Here is an 18,409-nt window from a genome sequence, read left to right on the forward strand (position 1 = left end):
AATCACATAGAATCTAAAGACATAATCTTGCTTTGCTTTTGAGAATACTCTAAAAATAAGAAAATTTACTTATATTGGAAAATCTTGTAATAACATGTGTTAGAAACAAGAGACTAGACTGGAGAAATGATTTGTATATTATTGAGTGTATTTAAGTTGTCTATTCAAGTTGTCTGGAATGATACAATATAAAAGGGTATTTATTAAAAACGTAATCTCCTATAATAAATATTCAGATATACTGAATAATGCTAATTGATCCTAATTATATTCTAACACCCCCCTTCAAACTCAAGTGACAACTTGAGTTTGAAACTTATTTAAAATAACGAAATAAAGAGAAAAAAAATGCATAAACTCTCTAAAACGGGTGCAGACGGAACTGTTGGAAGGAAGCACAGGCGGAACTGCCGCTTGTCTGAAGGAAGCGCAGACGGAACTGTCGTTAGTATGAAGGAAGCGCAGAAGGAACTGCCGCTTGTCTGAAGGAAGCGCAGACGGAACTACCGCTTGTCTAAAGGAAGTGCAGACGGAATTTCCGGAAAGAAATGCAGATGGAACTGCCACAAAAAAACACAGACGAAATGCAGACGGAACTGCTACGAGAGAACGCAAATGGAACTACCACGAGAGAACGCGACGGAACTGCCATGAGATAACGCGGACGAAACTGGCGAAAGAGAGCAAAAACTATATGATTTCTTCATGAGAATGGGAAAACAGTAGATGACATTGGTGTTTGATCATTCGACTCGAAAATACACAAGACGGAGAGAATACGCTAGTCGGGAGGTGAAAAAGCATCAAAGGAGTGACAAAAGGTAAATAAAAATGGCATAGAAAAAAAAAGTGCAAAAACTACGGTGATTTCACCGCATGGAAAATAACATATCCTCTTCAAGGAGGATATTATGGTTTTGATACCATGTTAGAAACAAGAGACTAGACTGGAGAAAGGATTTGTATATTATTGAGTCTATTCAAGTTGTCTGGAATGATACAATATAAAAGGGTATTTATTAAAAACGTAATCTCCTATAATAAATATTCAGATATACTAAATAATGCTAATTTATCCTAATTATATTCTAACAACATGAATGATGCCAGTGTGCCTGTTGCCACCAAACATTCTGCCTTCTATTTTATTAAAAAGTCCAATTGTTAAGAAGTTAAGCAGATTAGAAAAAGAAACCCAACTTTCAGGAGTCAGCAACAAAATCATAAAATTTGAACACAGAATTAATAATTTCTTCATTTCCAACCATTATATAACAAAGGTAAGTTTCATTTACAGAGTAAATGACAGGATGCACAATTTGAGTAATTTACTCTATCAGCTTAAAAAATGGAGCTAAATCCTAACCTCGTATTGGTTACCTGTACCACCTAGCAAAAAAATCTCATCGAAGTTGCTAAATCACAGGAACACTCCCATTTGGTTGTTGTATTGTTCCGAGAGGATTTCCTACAAAACCAAGCCCACGTCACTTCTATGGACATCTAAGTTTCCCATAATATTAATACAACTACTACAACTACTAAAAAAAACCACACACACACTAACACACTCTCTCACTACTCAAACACTCTAACTATAACAACTAAATGTTATGTGGCTTATCCAAATGCAACAAAGGTGCTGCAACATATCTGTTTGCTCCTTGTCAAAGTTTATGCTTCAAAACTAGTTACGTAATAATTAATTAGTACCAAAATTCTGCGAACCCACTTATAGCTAGAGATACTCTTTTGATAATTGCCGAATTTACTTAATTTAGCACATGTCATGATCAGCATAAGCAGCTTGGTATAACAGTAAGACCAAATAAAACAACTTAATAACATATTACCTGTGTTGCTGGCAAAAGAATAAAGTTTTGAAAGAAAGTTGTTTCTTGTCAAATCCATATGGGTAGCTGCAGACCTTGAAACATTATCAACAAGAAACTGATTCGACAAGCTACCACTTGGCGGACCTTCTTTAAGCATGGATATTTCTGAGCTTTTTGTAAGAATATGACAAGAATTTTGTGCATGACACAAGGCAGGTAAATTGCTCTTCTCTAGCGTTGTGTTTGTATTTAAGTCAGATTTCTCCTAGTTTAATTTTAAAATTATAAAAAATATATATTATTACCAAAATTTTAAAATATGAAAATATAAGTTAAAATAAAAATTAAAAAATTAAATTAAAGTATATTAAAAATCACTATGTTGCATTAATTTAACACAATATATAAATAACTATTTTGATAATAAAATTATTATGATAAACTTTAATATAAGAATACTATTTAATATCTTATCAAGTGTTGTGTGTTACTAGATCAACGAATTAAATTAGGAGCGTTTAAGAAATTTTTGTAGTTATCTTAGAAAATAATATTTTTGTATATAAAATGATTTCATTTATATTTTAATATAAGAATGCAAAGACATATTCTTCGATTTTTTATTTTTTATCCCAAACATCTATATTATTTTGAAATATAAATACATTTTTTCGTAATAAATTTATAATAAAAGTTTTAGTTAAAGAGTACTCGGTACTTCTTTTATAATATAGAGTAATAAATTTATTTTTATTTCATAGTTATTACTTTGTAAGATATACCTATTCACCCATATTCAAAAATACACATAACAAGAAATAAGAGATACATTTATATTTTTCCTTTTTATTCTATTTGTTATTATTAGTTTTATGAATACATTGTTTATTTTAATTTTTTTTAACTATTTAATATTATATGACGAGGATGAAATATTAAAAAAATTATTTTTTTGTCCTATAAATTTATTTGTTGAAATGAATTGCGTAAAGATACACGAAGTCTAAAAGAGTTGGACACCAAACTCTAGTAACTTTATATATTGTTTCATTAAGGAGTATTATGTTGTATGTAAATTTTTTTTTAAAGTTAAACAATAGATATCAGAAATATATAAATAGTGTATATTAATTTAACTAATTTTGTTATAGAATACCAATCAATTATATTATTATGACGTCTGTTACTTGTACCAGCTCCATGATCATGCGCTTCCATTCCTAGATTTTTTGAATAGTAGAATATAGATATTAAGCAAAAATTGAATTTATAGCAAAAAAATAAATTATCATTTTAAGTTTTGTATTACCTGAAATAAAATGAATCAATTTTAAATTTTATCGTGGGTAGAGTCATTTCTTTATAAAAAAAAGAATTGAATATGTAGTGGCAATTTTTTTTATTAAAAGTGAATTAGTTTTTAAATTCTGTCGTGGGGTAAAATTATTTTTAATAAAAAAAGGATAAAATAGAAAGAAGAAATTGGATACCAAACTTTCGTATCGATATAGATGTTTTTCTATTATAATGTTAACTGTCTGTGTAGATGGTTTTTAATATGCATGTGCTCATTTTCCCGCAGAAAAGTTGACTGGAAGATCACTCTTCGCATGCTCATTCAAAGTACGAATTCGTATGTGAAAAATGTGGCAACAGATTGGAGTTACCATTTTCTTTTCTTTCGTTTTGGTGGTTTTAGATCAAGATGCGGTAATCGGTTTGAAACCGATCCCGTGAGAAGAGGCATCCAGGTAATCAATTTTTCTTTCATGGTTTGATTATTCCCAATTATCGTAACTAATAATTGCATTTTCAATTAGGAAACTTATAAATTATACCTAGGTAATTAAGGTTAGAGTGCACGAGAGTACATGGGAGTACACTCAAATTGAATATTCCCAAAATGAAGAAATGAGGGGAAACACGGGAGGATGACGGCATGCCATCGGAAGAAACAAGGGAAGAGTGTGGGTGAGTGTACATCTCGTGACAAGGAAGATCTTTTTTGGGATGATTTTCAGAAGATTCCTAAAGTCTCTTTTCGAAATAAGGTCATTGGTACAGCAAAGTCGAAGGCCTTTGGAGGGGATGGTATTGCGACGGTAATAGGCAAACAGGGTGATTCTCAACCACCATGTGTAAGCTTAACGACAGAGACGAAGACCTATTTGGTCGAATTTTATAGAGAAGCTTTGGTGATCAAGGTCCTGTACAGGAAGTATAGATACATAGCTCTTTCTCAAAAGCTGAGGATAGTATGACATAAAAAAAGTTTCACTTTGTTAGACGTGGAATTTGGGTACTTCCTGGTAAAATTCGATGTTGCTGAGGATTGTGAGAATGTCATGTTTGGTCGGTATTGGGTTGATTGAGGGTGACTACGTAGCGGTGAAACCATGTGTTGTTGATTTCCGACCCGGTGAACAATCTTTCAGTTCTACGTTAGTTTGGATTCGGGTCTCCGGTCTCCAATATGGTATTATCAGGAGCAGGAAATGCTACGTATTGCAACTGTAAAAGTCGATTTGGCCACCAAACTGGCAAAGAATAAGAGATATGTCCGTGCTTGTGTTCAAATAAATTTAGAGTTGCTCATGATCAAGAATATCATAGTTGATGGTAGGGGTGTTCGCGGTGCGGTTTGGTTCGGTTTTTGACGGAAAAGTCATCCGATCCGATCGTCTAATTAAAGTGCAGTTCGGTTTGGTTCGATTTTTTTGTCAAGGTCATCCGAACCAAACCAAACCAATTAAAATCGGTTTGGTTTGGTTCAGTTTTTTCAATCAAATAAAAAAAATTCTACCATACTATTGTGCAAAGTCATAACATTGAAATCGACAAACTGAAATACACAATAGCTAACAAAGTCTTGATCTAATGAAATTTAACGACAACAGAATTCAAATACGACAATTAAAGAAGTTCAATAGTTCAACAGTCAACACAACTGAAAATAAAAATAAATTGTCATTAAACCGATAGCAAAGTTATGATGTCTTCTCCAACAAAATAGCTAAACTTTTTGATGCAAACCAACCTGAAATAAAAAAAACAGTTACATAAAAAGAACAACAACAATAATAATAATTATACAGTGAAGCATTGGGGGGTTGCCATAATTGAGCTTGAAATGATTCAGTTCTTATATCAGACCCCATGGTTCAATAGGGTACTGAGTCAAGCAAAGAAAGTTAGTCATACAGTGAAGTAAGCAAAAAGAACTGAATCAAATATGTATGTGAAACCTTGTTTTCTTTTAGATCATTACCTCAGCATTTTCAAACAAATCAGATCCATCTGCAAAACCAGTAAAATCCTAGTTATTTACCTTCATCCACCAATCATTCAAAAAAGAATAAGATGAATGGCTGTGTGAAACAATTAGTTGTAAATTACACATAAGGATGAGAAAAACATAAGCGATGCAGTCAGTATTTCAAGTTTATAGAACAACTCTAGTCTCTCAACTCCAGTCTCTTACTAGATTCACTAGAATTAAACATAGCTACACAATGAATTACTTACGCATGAGCACGGCCATATCTGCACTGAAATCTCTCAGATTGCTCTCCAGAACCAAGGAATTGTATGTGATATTAATATTTGTGTAGTGAATTAAACCTATGAAGCCATATGAACCCTTAACTAGTTTTGATTCACGATCTGTGAAGGTTGGAATTCTTTCGCTTGCAATTTTCTTCATGGAAGTGGGATAGTCTCCATGCAACAAGGGCTTCATCACCCTTAAATAGCACATAAAATTTGCAATATGCTTCACATTCAATAACCAGCATCCAGCAATAAACTGAAAAATAAATCTACAACCAGCAATCCAGCAAGGAAGCAACCAGTATACACTTAAACAGCAACAAACACTTAAACAGCAACTAGCAATAAACACTTAAACAGCAACCAGCAAGGCAGCAATAAATCAATAAACACTTAAACACTTAAATCAAGGACAGAAACCAGCAAAAAAATGAAGTTTAAATCAATAACCAGCAATAAACAAGCAATAAACTGAACAAAACATGATAATCTGAACAATAAATCAAGAACAAAAACCAGCAATAAACTGAAGTTTTAAATCAATAACCAGCAATAAACTGAACAAAACATGATAATTTGAACAATAAATCAAGGACAGAAACCAGCAATAAACTGAAGTTTAAATCAATAACCAGCAATAAACAAGCAATAAAGTGAACAAGCCCTAATAATCTGAACAATAAATCCAGCAATAAACTGAACAAAACCAATATGAACAATAAATCAAGGATTAGAACCAGCAATAAATTGAAGTTTAAATCAATAACCAGCAATGCCTGAAAAGAACCTGATAAACGGAACAAAACTTGAATAATAAACTCATAACCCTAAACTGAACAATAAATCAGCAAGACCAAATTACCAACAATAAACTGAATAGATGGTAAAACAGCAATACCAACAATAACCCTAAACTGAGTAAACTAAACAATAACCATCAAATCTAACAATGCATCAGTAAAGATTACCTGAATAGATGGCTCGGGCTCCATATGCACTTCAATCGGTGGCTGGGTGGGAGATTGGGAGGGGCTGTCTTGATCGTGGGTGACCCTAAATCCAGAACCCAGAAACGCTGCTGGTGGAGGCGGCGAGGTCGGAGGTGGCGAGGTCGGAGGTCTTGGTTGATCGTCGCCCGTCGGTGCTGTCTGCTGTGTTGCCCTGTGGCTTTTGGGTGGTGGCAAGCCAGGCGAGGTGCTGTGTTGAGCTGGGTCTTCGTCTTCGTGGTGCACCGGCGGTAGGGGATCTGCTCTGTTCGGCGGTGGGATTTGGAGGAAGGCTTCGAGACTCAAGGAGGTGGGTGGCTCAGGCTGGCTCCGTAGCTGGGTGAGTGGGTGCGCAGGCCGCAGAGGGCGAGATATGGTGGCTCAGGCTGGCTCCGATCTGGAATTTGGGGGTTAGGTTTCCATGGGGGATTTGGGGAGGGATAGAGTCGCACAACAGTAAGGTAACACACACTAGGACTCGTTATAGGGGGGTTGGGGTTGGGGTTGGTAGTTTTTAATTTTTAGGGTTTTTGAGAGAACCGGTTCGATTTGGTTCGGTTAGGGTTTTGGTGGTAAGAACCGAAAACTGATAAGAACCGCAAAAAAACAGCAGAACCATGTTTTTCAGTTTTTTTGGTTTTCAGTAACCGAACCAAACCGAACCGGTTCTCTCAAAAACCCTAAAAATTAAAAACTACCAACCCCAACCCCCTAAAACGAGTCCTAGTGTGTGTTACCTTACTACTGCGCGACTCCATCCCTCCCCAAATCCCCCATGGAAACCTAACCCCAAATCCCAGCTCGGAGCCAGCCTGAGCCACCATATCTCGCCCTCTGCGGCCTGCGCACCCACTCACCCAGCCATGGAGCCAGCCTGAGCCACCCACCTCCTTGAGTCTCGAAGCCTTCCTCCAAATCCCACCACCGAACAGAGCAGATCTTCTACCGCCGGTGCACCACGAAGACGAAGACCCAGCTCAACACAGCACCTCGCCTGGCTCGCCACCACCCAGTCACCCACTGGACCCAAAAGCCACAGGGCAACACAGCAGACAGCACCGACAGGCGACGATCAACACAGGACCTCCGACCTCGCCACCTCCGACCTCGCCGCCTCCACAGCAGCGTTTCTGGGTTCTGGATTTAGGGTCACCCATGATCAAGACAGCCCATCCCAATCTCCCACCCAGCCACCGATTGAAGTGCATATGGAGCCCGAGCCATCTATTCTGGTAATCTTTACTGATACATTGTTAGATTTGATGGTTTATTCAGTTTAGGGTTATTGTTGGTATTGCTGTTTACCATCTATTCAGTTTATTGTTGGTAATTTGGTCTTGCTGATTTATTGTTCAGTTTAGAGTTATGAGTTTATTGTTCAAGTTTTGTTCAGTTTATCAGGTTCTTTTCAGGCATTGCTGATTTATTGTTGGTTATTGATTTAAACTTCAGTTTATTGCTGGTTCTAATCCTTGATTTATCGTTCATATTGGTTTTGTTCAGTTTATTGCTGGATTTATTGTTCAGATTACTAGGACTTGTTCACTTTATTGCTTGTTTATTGCTGGTTATTGATTTAAACTTCAGTTTATTGCTGGTTTCTATCCTTGATTTATTGTTCAGATTATCATGTTTTGTTCAGTTTATTGCTTATTTATTGTTGATTTCTGTCCTTGATTTATTGTTCAGATTATCATGTTTTGTTCAGTTTATTGCTTGTTTATTGATTTAAACTTCAATTTTTTGCTGGTTTCTGTCCTTGATTTAAGTGTTTAAGTGTTTATTGATTTATTGTTGCCTTGCTGGTTGCTATTTAAGTGTTTAAGTGTTTATTGTTAGTTGCTGTTTAAGTGTTTGTTGCTGTTTAAGTGTATACTGGTTGCTTCCTTGCTGGATTGCTGGTTATAGACTTATTTTTCAGGTTATTGCTGGATGCTGGTTATTGAATGTGAAGCATATTGCAAATTTTATGTGCTATTTCAAGGTGATGGAGCCCTTGTTGCATGGAGACTATCCCACTTCCACGAAGAAAATTGCAGGCGAAAGAATTCCAACCTTCACAGATCGTGAATCAAAACTAGTTAACGGTTCATATGGCTTCATAGGTTTAATTCACTACACAAATATTAATATCACAGACAATCCTTGGTTCTGGAGAGCAATCTGAGAGATTTCAGTGCAGATATGGCCGTGCTCATGCGTAAGTAATTCATTGTGTAGCTATGTTTAATTCTAGTGAATCTAGTAAGAGACTGGAGTTGAGAGACTAGAGTTGTTCTATAAACTTGAAATACTGACTGCATCGCTTATGTTTTTCTCATCCTTATGTGTAATTTACAACTGACTCTTTGGTATTATTTAGCATTTTTCTCTAACAATTATCATTGTTTCACACAGCCATTCATCTTATTCTTTTTTGAATGATTGGTGGATGAAGGTAAATAACTAGGATTTTACTGGTTTTGCAGATGGATCTAATTTGTTTGAAAATGCTGAGGTAATGACCTAAAAGAAAACAAGGTTTCACATACATATTTGATTCAGTTCTTTTTGCTTACTTCACTGTATGACTAACTTTCTTTGCTTGACTCAGTACCCTATTGAACCATGGGTCTGATTGAAGAACTGAATCATTTCAAGTTCAATTATGGCAACCCCCCAATGCTTCATTGTATAATTATTATTATTGTTGTTCTTATTATGTAACTGTTTTTTTTATTTCAGGTTGGTTTGCATTAAGAAGTTTAGCTATTTTGTTGGAGAAGACATCATAACTTTGCTATCGGTTTAATGACAATTTATTTTTATTTTCAGTTGTGTTGACTGTTGAATTATTAAACTTCTTTAATTGTCGTATTTGAATTCTGTTGTCGTTAAATTTCATTAGATCAAGACTTTGTTAGCTATTGTGTATTTCAGTTTGTCGATTTCAATGTTATGACTTTGCACAATAGTATGGTAGAATTTTTTTTGATTTGATTGAAAAAACCGAACAAACCAAACCAAACCAAACTGATTTTAATTGGTTTGGTTTGGTTCGGATGACCTTGACCAAAAAACCAAACCAAACCGAACTGCACTTTAATTAGACGATCGGATCGGATGGCTTTTCCCTCAAAAACCGAACTAAACCGCACCGCGAACACCCCTACCATCAACTATGATATTCTTGATCATGAGCAACTCTAAATTTATTTGAACACAAGCACGGACATATCTCTTATTCTTTGCCAGTTTGGTGGCCAAATCGACTTTTACAGCTGCAATACGTAGCATTGCCTGCTCCTGATAATACCATATTGGGAGACCGAAGACCCGAATCCAAACTAACGTAGAACTGAAAGATTGTTCACCGGGTCGGAAATCAACATCCCATGATTTCACCGCTACGTAGTGACCCTCAATCAACCCAATACCGACCAAACATGACATTCTCACAATCCTCAGCAACATCGAATTTTACCAGGAAGTACCCAAATTCCACGTCTAACAAAGTGAAACTTTTTTTATGTCATACTACCCTCAGCTTTTGATAAAGAGCTATGTATCTATACTTCTTGTACAGGACCTTGATCACCAAGGCTTCTCTATAAAATTCGACCAAATAGGTCTTCGTCTCTGTCGTTAAGCTTACACATGGTGGTTGAGAATCACCCTGTTTGCCTATTACCGTCGCAATACCATCCCCTCCAAAGGCCTTCGACTTTGCTGTACCAATGACCTTATCTCGAAAAGAGACTTTAGGAATCTTCTGAAAATCATCCCAAAAAAGATCTTCCTTGTCACGAGATGCACACTCACCCACACTTTTCCCTTGTTTCTTCCGATGGCATGCCGTCATCCTCCCGTGTTTCCCCCCTCATTTCTTCATTTTGGGAGTATTCAATTTGAGTGTACTCCCATGTACTCTCGTGCACTCTAACCCTAATTACCTAAGCATAATTTATAAGTTTCCTAATTGAAAATACAATTATTAGTTACGATAATTGGGAATAATCAAACCATGAAAGAAAAATTGATTACCTGGATGCCTCTTCTCGCGGGATCAGTTTCAAACCGATTACCGCATCTTGATCTAAAACCACCAGAACGAAAGAAAAGAAAATGGTAACTCCAATCTGTTGCCACATTTTTCACATACGAATTCATACTTGCAATGAGCATGCGAAGAGTGATCTTCCAGTGAACTTTTATGCGGAAAGTGGGCACATGCATATTAAAAAACATCTACACAGACAGTTAACATTATAATAGAAAAACATCTATACTGATACGAAAGTTTGGTATCTATTTTCTTCTTTCTATTTTATCCTTTTTTTTATTAAAAAATAATTTTATCCCATGACAGAATTTAAAAACTAATTCACTTTTAATAAAAAAAATTGCCACTACATATTCAATTCTTTTTTTTTTATAAAGAAATGACTCTACCCACGATAAAATTTAAAATTGATTCATTTTATTTCAGGTAATACAAAACTTAACATGATAATTTTTTTTTTGCTATAAATTCAATTTTTGCTTAATATCTATATTCTACTCTTCAAAAAATCTAGGAATGGAAGCGCATGATCATGGAGTTGGTACAAGTAACAGACGTCATAATAATATTGATTGGTATTCTATAACAAAATTAGTTAAATTAATATACACTATTTATATATTTCTGATATCTACTGTTTAACTTTAAAAAAAATTTACATACAACATAGTACTCCTTAATGAAACAATATATAAAGTTACTAGAGTTTGGTGTCCAACTCTTTTAGACTTCGTGTATCTTTACACAATTCGTTTCAACAAATAAATTTATAGGACAAAAAAATAATTTTTTTTAATATTTCATCCTCATCATATAATGTTAAATAGTTAAAAAAAATTAAAATAAACAATGTATTCTTATATTAAAATATAAATGAAATCATTTTATATACAAAAATATTATTTTATAAGATAATTACAAAAATTTCTCAAACGCTCCTAATTTAATTCGTTGATCTAGTAACACACAACACTTATAAGATATTAAATAGTATTCTTATATTAAAGTTTATCATAATAATTTTATTATCAAAATAGTTATTTATATATTGTGTTAAATTAATGCAACATAGTGATTTTTAATATATTTTAATTTAATTTTTTAATTTTTATTTTAACTTATATTTTCATATTTTAAAATTTTGGTAATAATATATATTTTTTTATAATTTTAAAATTAAACTAGGAGAAATCTGACTTAAATACAAACACAATGCTAAAAGAAGAGCAATTTACCTGCCTTGTGTCATGCACAAAATTCTTGTCATATTCTTGCAAAAAGCTCAGAAATATCCATGCTTAAAGAAGGTCCGCCAAGTGGTAGCTTGTCGAATCAGTTACTTGTTGATAATGTTTCAAGGTCTGCAGCTACCCATATGGATTTGACAAGAAGCAACTTTCTTTCAAAACTTTATTCTTTTGCCAGCAACACAGGTAATATGTTATTAAGTTGTTTTATTTGGTCTTACTGTTATACCAAGCTACTTATGCTGATCATGACATGTGCTAAATTAAGTAAATTCGGCAATTATCAAAAGAGTATCTCTAGCTATAAGTGGGTTCGCAGCATTTTGGTACTAATTAATTATTACATAACTAGTTTTGAAGCATAAACTTTGACGAGGAGCAAACAGATATGTTGCAGCACCTTTGTTTCATTTGGATAAGCCACATAACATTTAGTTGTTATAGTTAGAGTGTTTGAGTAGTGAGAGAGTGTGTTAGTGTGTGTGTGGTTTTTTTTAGTAGTTGTAGTAGTTGTATTAATATTATGGAAAACTTAGATGTCCATAGAAGTGACGTGGGCTTGGTTTTGTAGGAAATCCTCTCGGAATAATACAACAACCAAACGGGAGTGTTCCTGTGATTTAGCAATTTCAATGGGATTTTTTTGCTAGGTGGTACAGGTAAGTGGTAACCAATACGGGGTTAGGATTTAGCTCATTTTTTAAGCTGATAGAGTAAATTACTCAAATTGTGCATCCTGTCATTTATTCTGTAAATGAAACTTACCTTTGTTATATAATGGTTGGAAATGAAAAAATTATTAATTCTGTGTTCAAATTTTATGATTTTGTTGCTGACTCCTGAAAGTTGGGTTTTTTTTCTAATCTGCTTAACTTAATAACAATTTGGACTTTTTAATAAAATAGAAGGCAGAATGTTTGATGGCAACAGGCACACTAGCATTATTCATGTTGTTATAATATAATTAGGATCAATTAGCATTATTTAGTATATCTGAATATTTATTATAGGAGATTACGTTTTTAATAAATACCCTTTAATATTGTATCATTCCAGACAACTTGAATAGACTCAATAATATACAAATCCTTTCTCCAGTCTAGTCTCTTGTTTCTAACATGGTATCAAAGCCATAGTATCCTCCTTGAAGAGGATAGGTTATTTTTCTTGCGGTGAAATCACCGTAGTTTTTGCACTTTTTTTTTCTATACCATTTTTCTTTACCTTTTGTCACTCCTTTGATGCTTTTTCACCTCACCGACTAGCCTATTCTCTCCGTCTTGTGTCTTTTCGAGTCAAATGTTCAAACACCAATGTCATCCACTGTTTTTCTATTCTCACGAAGAAATCATATAGTTTTTACTCTCTTTCGGCAGAAGAAATCATATAGTTTTTACTCTTTTTCGGCAGTTCCGTCCGCGTTATCTCATGGCAGTTCCGTCTGCGTTCTCTCGTGGCAGTTCCATTTGCGTTCTCTCGTAGCAGTTCCGTCTGCATTTCGTCTGTGTTTTTTTGGCAGTTCAATCTGCCTTTCTTTCCGGCAATTCCGTCTGCACTTCCTTTAGACAAGCGGCAGTTCCGTCTGCGCTTCCTTCAGACAAGCGGCAGTTCCTTCTGCGCTTCCTTCATACAAACGGCAGTTCCGCCGCAGTTCCGCCTGCGCTTCCTTCAGACAAGCGGCAGTTCCGTCTGCGCTTCCTTCAGACAAGCGGCAGTTCCTTCTGCGCTTCCTTCATACAAACGGCAGTTCCGCCGCTTCCGCCTGCGCTTCCTTCAGACAAGCGGAAGTTCCGTCTGCGTCTGCACTTCCTTCAGACAAGCGGCGGTTCCGCCTGCGCTTCCTTCCAACAGTTTCGTCTGCACTCGTTTTAGAGAGTTTATGCATTTTTTTCTCTTTATTTCGTTATTTTAAATAAGTTTCAAACTCAAGTTGTCACTTGAGTTTGAGGGAGATGTTAGAATATAATTAGGATCAATTAGCATTATTCAGTATATCTGAATATTTATTATAGGAGATTACGTTTTTAATAAATACCCTTTTATATTGTATCATTCCAGACAACTTGAATAGACAACTTAAATACACTCAATAATATACAAATCATTTCTCCAGTCTAGTCTCTTGTTTCTAACACATGTTATTACAAGATTTTCCAATATAAGTAAATTTTCTTATTTTTAGAGTATTCTCAAAAGCAAAGCAAGATTATGACTTCAAAGGTTTCTTTTGCTCTATCAAACTGACCAAACCTGTATTAGATCTCAAATTACAAAAGTGTGGGCAAAATTTTCTATCTCACTACCGTGTAATTAAAGTACCATCGATAGTATGAGCACTGCTAGAATATTAGGTAATGTCTTATTGTTTGTGGGTTCCAGCTTGAATAAGTAGTCCTTGACATATGAATCCTTTATTTTAAATTATCAAATTGGTTATATGAGGTCTAGCATAATTAAATAGTGATAAAATTTGGTAAAATCTATCTATCATTGGCTTTGGCTCCTAGTAACATGATAATGAGTTAATCAACCCATATGTTAGGCAGCTCTAGTTCATTCACACTCTTGCTATATTAATTCACACAAGAATAAAAAACAATTATGAAAATATAATTATTGAGGAGATGCAATATATAATTTTTATGCATCAGCAATTAACTATTGACTGGGACAATGAAGTAGAACCAAACACAAGCAATATTGAAAGAAAAGTAATAGCTAATGGAGCATACTTTCAGTGTAGGTATTAGTTTGAAGAGGTATAAAGAGACTATCATATATACAATAAAATTTGCTAGTCAACCTACCTGATACAGGCATAACCCAACTGCCTGAACTGATGAAATAAATGCGATGTAGGAGGACATCGTGGATAATCTCTCGAACGCAGAAATTCATCTTTCAAAACAGATAAAGCAGTGGAAAACTTCAGAGCTTTCACAGCATAGACACCTCGCATCACCTAAGGTCACACCTCAACAAGATTAGATAGGCCATAACTAAAGTGGCAGGACAAAAGAATTTCATCATTACCTGGGTGAACTGTGGACCTGATTGGGATAATGACACTGCCAAATCTCCACAAACTGGAGAACCTCTGGAAAGGATGTCGAGAGACCTTGGTGTTATGCGCAGGCTATCAAACCTTCATACATATAATAATTTACAGTATTAGTCATTACCAACTTTCATGATAAAGAAATGTAAAAACACAACTTTATGTCTAAAACTTTATAAGATATAGAAAGAAGCTAGATTTTTCCTAAGGATGTCCTAATACATATGTGGTAGAGAAGGAAACCTTGACGTTATTTGGTATAGTATTTCTGACAAGTCAAGTTTCTGCTCAAAAGTTTGCTGCATTGTAGCAAATCCGACGAGAAGAGGCTCAAGAAGACCAACAAGACAGCTTTTAATCTCAACCCCCTTCTTCTGTCTGGGATTTATTTCTGTGGGGCTAGCAAGCAACAATCGATCATTCAATGCACCAACCAAGACTGTGAGAAATTAAAAGAAAAAAAAAAAATCATTAGTACAATACCCTACAATATTTTGACAGAATAAAACATCCAAAGCAGATGGCTAAGATACAATGACATCCCAGCATGCAGTAACAGTTACCTGCATAAGGCATACTAATTGAGAGATAGTCCTAGCTTTCCCATCCCAACCAAGTATACTGATAGCAGTGGCAGTAGAAAAAAGAAGGGCAGGTCCAACTCATAAGAGTGATCTAAAGTGGGCAACAGTTAGGCTGCGTTTGTTTCTGAGAACAGGACAGGACAAGACATTAAGAATAGGATAGAACAAGACACTGATGGACAGAGACACAAAATTTTGTGTTCTTGTATTCTGTTTGGTGATAAACTAGAACAAATTATGAGAATCTAATTTATTCTCATCTTTTTCATTCAAAAAAATTGAGATGAAAAATATAGTAATAAAAAAATACAATTATGAAAAATTAACAAAAAATAATGAAAAATAAGTTGTGTCCCTTGTTAGTGTTTCTGTGTCCTTCCTGTCAGGATGGACACAAAATACACTAATTCAGTGTCTCTAGACACACTGTCTCTGTCCATATCTCCTCTGCCAAACATGATTTTGTATCTCTGTGTCCATGTCTCAGTGTCCTGTCTCTGTAAACAAACGCAGCCTTAAGGCTTTAAAAGCAAGGTAATCCACATGACAAGTACAATTTAAGGTCTGCTCAGCCAAGTAGGAAGAAAGTGGAAAGGTATAAATAAAGAACACAGTGAAAATTATCTTCAACAGAATTCCTGGCTTTGAGTGCAAGTGAGTACAGTTTATTTTCCACTTTCTCATTCATGTTATCTGGGCTAATTTAAATGTGAATAAATGGTTAGTTGATTTTAAACTTTATAAAAGAAAGTAAGAAACAAATTATAAGGATATTGAAGGAAGTCCCTTGTCAAAATTTATAGAAGTGCCTGCAAGTATATCGAGACCTGCTGAAACTATAAGAACTCTATGTGTTTGTTAAAATTCCTGCAACATGTCCCCTAAGAGTCTCTTGCCAGTGCACCTGTCAAATTTGAACAAAAATGATCTGTTACCAATCAGAACCATAATCAGGGCCCTTTAATAACACTTTTTTTTATATGTGTATTCTCGAAAACAAATAATACTAGAACTAAGGACTTTTATGAAGGAAGGCAAGGATTAAAAAGATGCATTCTCATTGTGAGTGACACAAAAGAACTTTATTTTTTTTTATGCAAATTACAAAAAGGTTTTCACTGTTATAACAACGGAGCAAGCTCTAAGTTTGTAGTTAATAATTAAATAAGCATGGTTTTGAACAGTACCTGCAGTACAATCTCATGTCTTCTCAATTTGATTGACTTTTTGCCCTCAACCTTGGTTGATATATAGTGACCATCAGAAGTTGAATTTGAAGTTGAAAGGCGGTATCCTTGTATGAGCTTTACTAATCCAATCTGGTTCCCATGAGTAGCAAACATCAAAGTTGAATCTACAACCAAAAGGACAATTTTCAATATTTTATACCTAACAATAAACTACTGCTAAGCGCATAATGAATGTGTTTATGGGTATAAAGGGATCTATTGACCCCATATTAAGACTTGATGCAGTTATGGTTAATGATTTTTGTCTAGATAATTATTTAATAAATTCAACTGCCAAAATATGATTAAATATTATTAGGACAAAATATAATTATTTTAACACTAAATACGTTTACTTTTATAGAAAAAGAAATTTGATTAAGATAAGAATGAACAGAAGAGGATGAGACAGATAGTAAACGTTCAAGACCTAACAAACAAGAACATGTGACACACCAATATCCATTTAGGTTTCAGCTAAGAGAACACCCTTAATCGGACCTTTTGTTGAGCCCCAAATGGGGCCAAAAAGGTGATCTTGTAGCAGATAAAATCAATAGTTTAAAAAGAATTATTAAAATAATGGATTTTGTGAAAATTTTAGTCAATTCATTTGTGTAAAATGTTTATTAATATCATTGTCAATAGATCCCATGCATACAAACAGTGTACTCAAGTACCTAATGGAGTAGAAAAGATCCGATCAACTTCAGTCTCAAACAGAAATGGCGTAGGACCACGAATTGAGCCAACATTAGTTTCTGTAGGTTGGTCTTCCTGGAAAGCTTTTTCAATTTCCTTAGGATCCTGCAAGGCCCCTCCTGGGTAGAACATACAATGCCAACCCTGTCTTGTCATCATCGAGAATGGCAAATTGGTTTTCATTGGGACCAATAAATGCTGCATCTCGACCTACAAGACAATCGAATTATTATGTCATATAAAGCATGACCAGCAATAGAAAAGAAATACATTCCACACGTGGAAGTACCTTTCACTGTGCTGCTTTTACTATTTGCTGTCTCTGCGACAGTATTTTCCCAGTACAGCACAACTTCATTTGTAGCACCACTAAATTCGTAAACTATAAGAAACAGGCGTTGCTTTTTACTGTAAACCAAGTATTTTGCATGATACTCCACGTTCCCAGGAATCTATACAAGGGGATAAGCATTAGAAGGTTGAATACAGGATTCCTTTTCACTTACAACACCCACAGGAATCATAGTATCTACACTAATCTATACAAGTTACAGGGACAAGATAGATGTTAAATATACTATACTTTCCACATTACCGAATTATAGAGCTTCCTGTAGATACTCTCAGATCCAGATGAGAGATTATGTGCCACAAGATTTGGTCCATCCACAAAGAAAGCCGTGACAGGATAATAAAGAACTCGGTTTGCTTTGCTAAAGAAATTTAGCTCCAAATGAAATGGCTGGCAGTGCATAAATTGTATCAGTAGAATGAACCCAACAGAAGTAAGGACAGGCAATCAAGTACCAGAATCAGATCGCCAAAGGGATCATACCTGGACAACTGGAATGTCCTTCAGGTGATGCTTGGTATCTAAAACAGTGATCAAGGGCAAGCGAGATATCGGAGTACTTTTTGCATGGCCTTCCATGAAATGCTACAAGGACAACGTGGAGTAAGGGAACATACAACAGCATCCACCAAATTTCGTGATCAGAATTCAGGTAAGCTTTTGAATCCTTCTGACTTGAGGCTTATAAGAAAGACAAAAAAAAATATGAAAGTAACATACACTGTAAAGAAAAGCTTTCCTTGCAATGTCTGATATCGTAAGATGACGGTGGCTGGAAGAAGGAATGAGATTGTCAATGACAGCATAAGATAATTACATGTCACA

The 18,409-nt window shown here is 34.9% G+C and overlaps 1 protein-coding gene across 5 annotated transcripts; it reads right to left on the reverse strand.

Annotated features, from left to right (window-relative positions):
• Positions 1-1,229: 1,229 nt before the first annotated feature.
• LOC112803189 (uncharacterized) lies at positions 1,230-17,442 on the reverse strand. 5 transcript variants are annotated; one of them, XM_072236645.1, is made up of 10 exons: positions 17,211-17,442; positions 16,489-16,655; positions 15,281-16,205; positions 14,961-15,156; positions 14,693-14,804; positions 14,467-14,621; positions 5,361-5,578; positions 5,104-5,132; positions 1,854-4,872; positions 1,230-1,468 (listed from the first exon to the last, which is right to left on the reverse strand). In XM_072236645.1, the coding sequence occupies exons 3-9, from the start codon at positions 15,291-15,293 to the stop codon at positions 4,849-4,851; spliced, it is 747 nt and encodes a 248-aa protein (XP_072092746.1). In that variant the 5' UTR covers positions 15,294-16,205; positions 16,489-16,655; positions 17,211-17,442; the 3' UTR covers positions 1,230-1,468; positions 1,854-4,848. The 5 variants fall into 5 exon arrangements, with proteins under 5 accessions (XP_072092746.1, XP_072092749.1, XP_072092747.1 ...); XM_072236648.1 differs by lacking the exon at positions 5,361-5,578 and adding an exon at positions 10,394-10,445; XM_072236646.1 differs by having other exon boundaries at positions 16,489-16,620; positions 17,211-17,230.
• Between the last annotated feature and the right edge of the window lie 967 nt (positions 17,443-18,409).

The sequence above is a fragment of the Arachis hypogaea genome, chromosome 5 (genome assembly GCF_003086295.3).
Source record: "Arachis hypogaea cultivar Tifrunner chromosome 5, arahy.Tifrunner.gnm2.J5K5, whole genome shotgun sequence".
Classification (NCBI taxonomy): domain Eukaryota; kingdom Viridiplantae; phylum Streptophyta; class Magnoliopsida; order Fabales; family Fabaceae; genus Arachis; species Arachis hypogaea.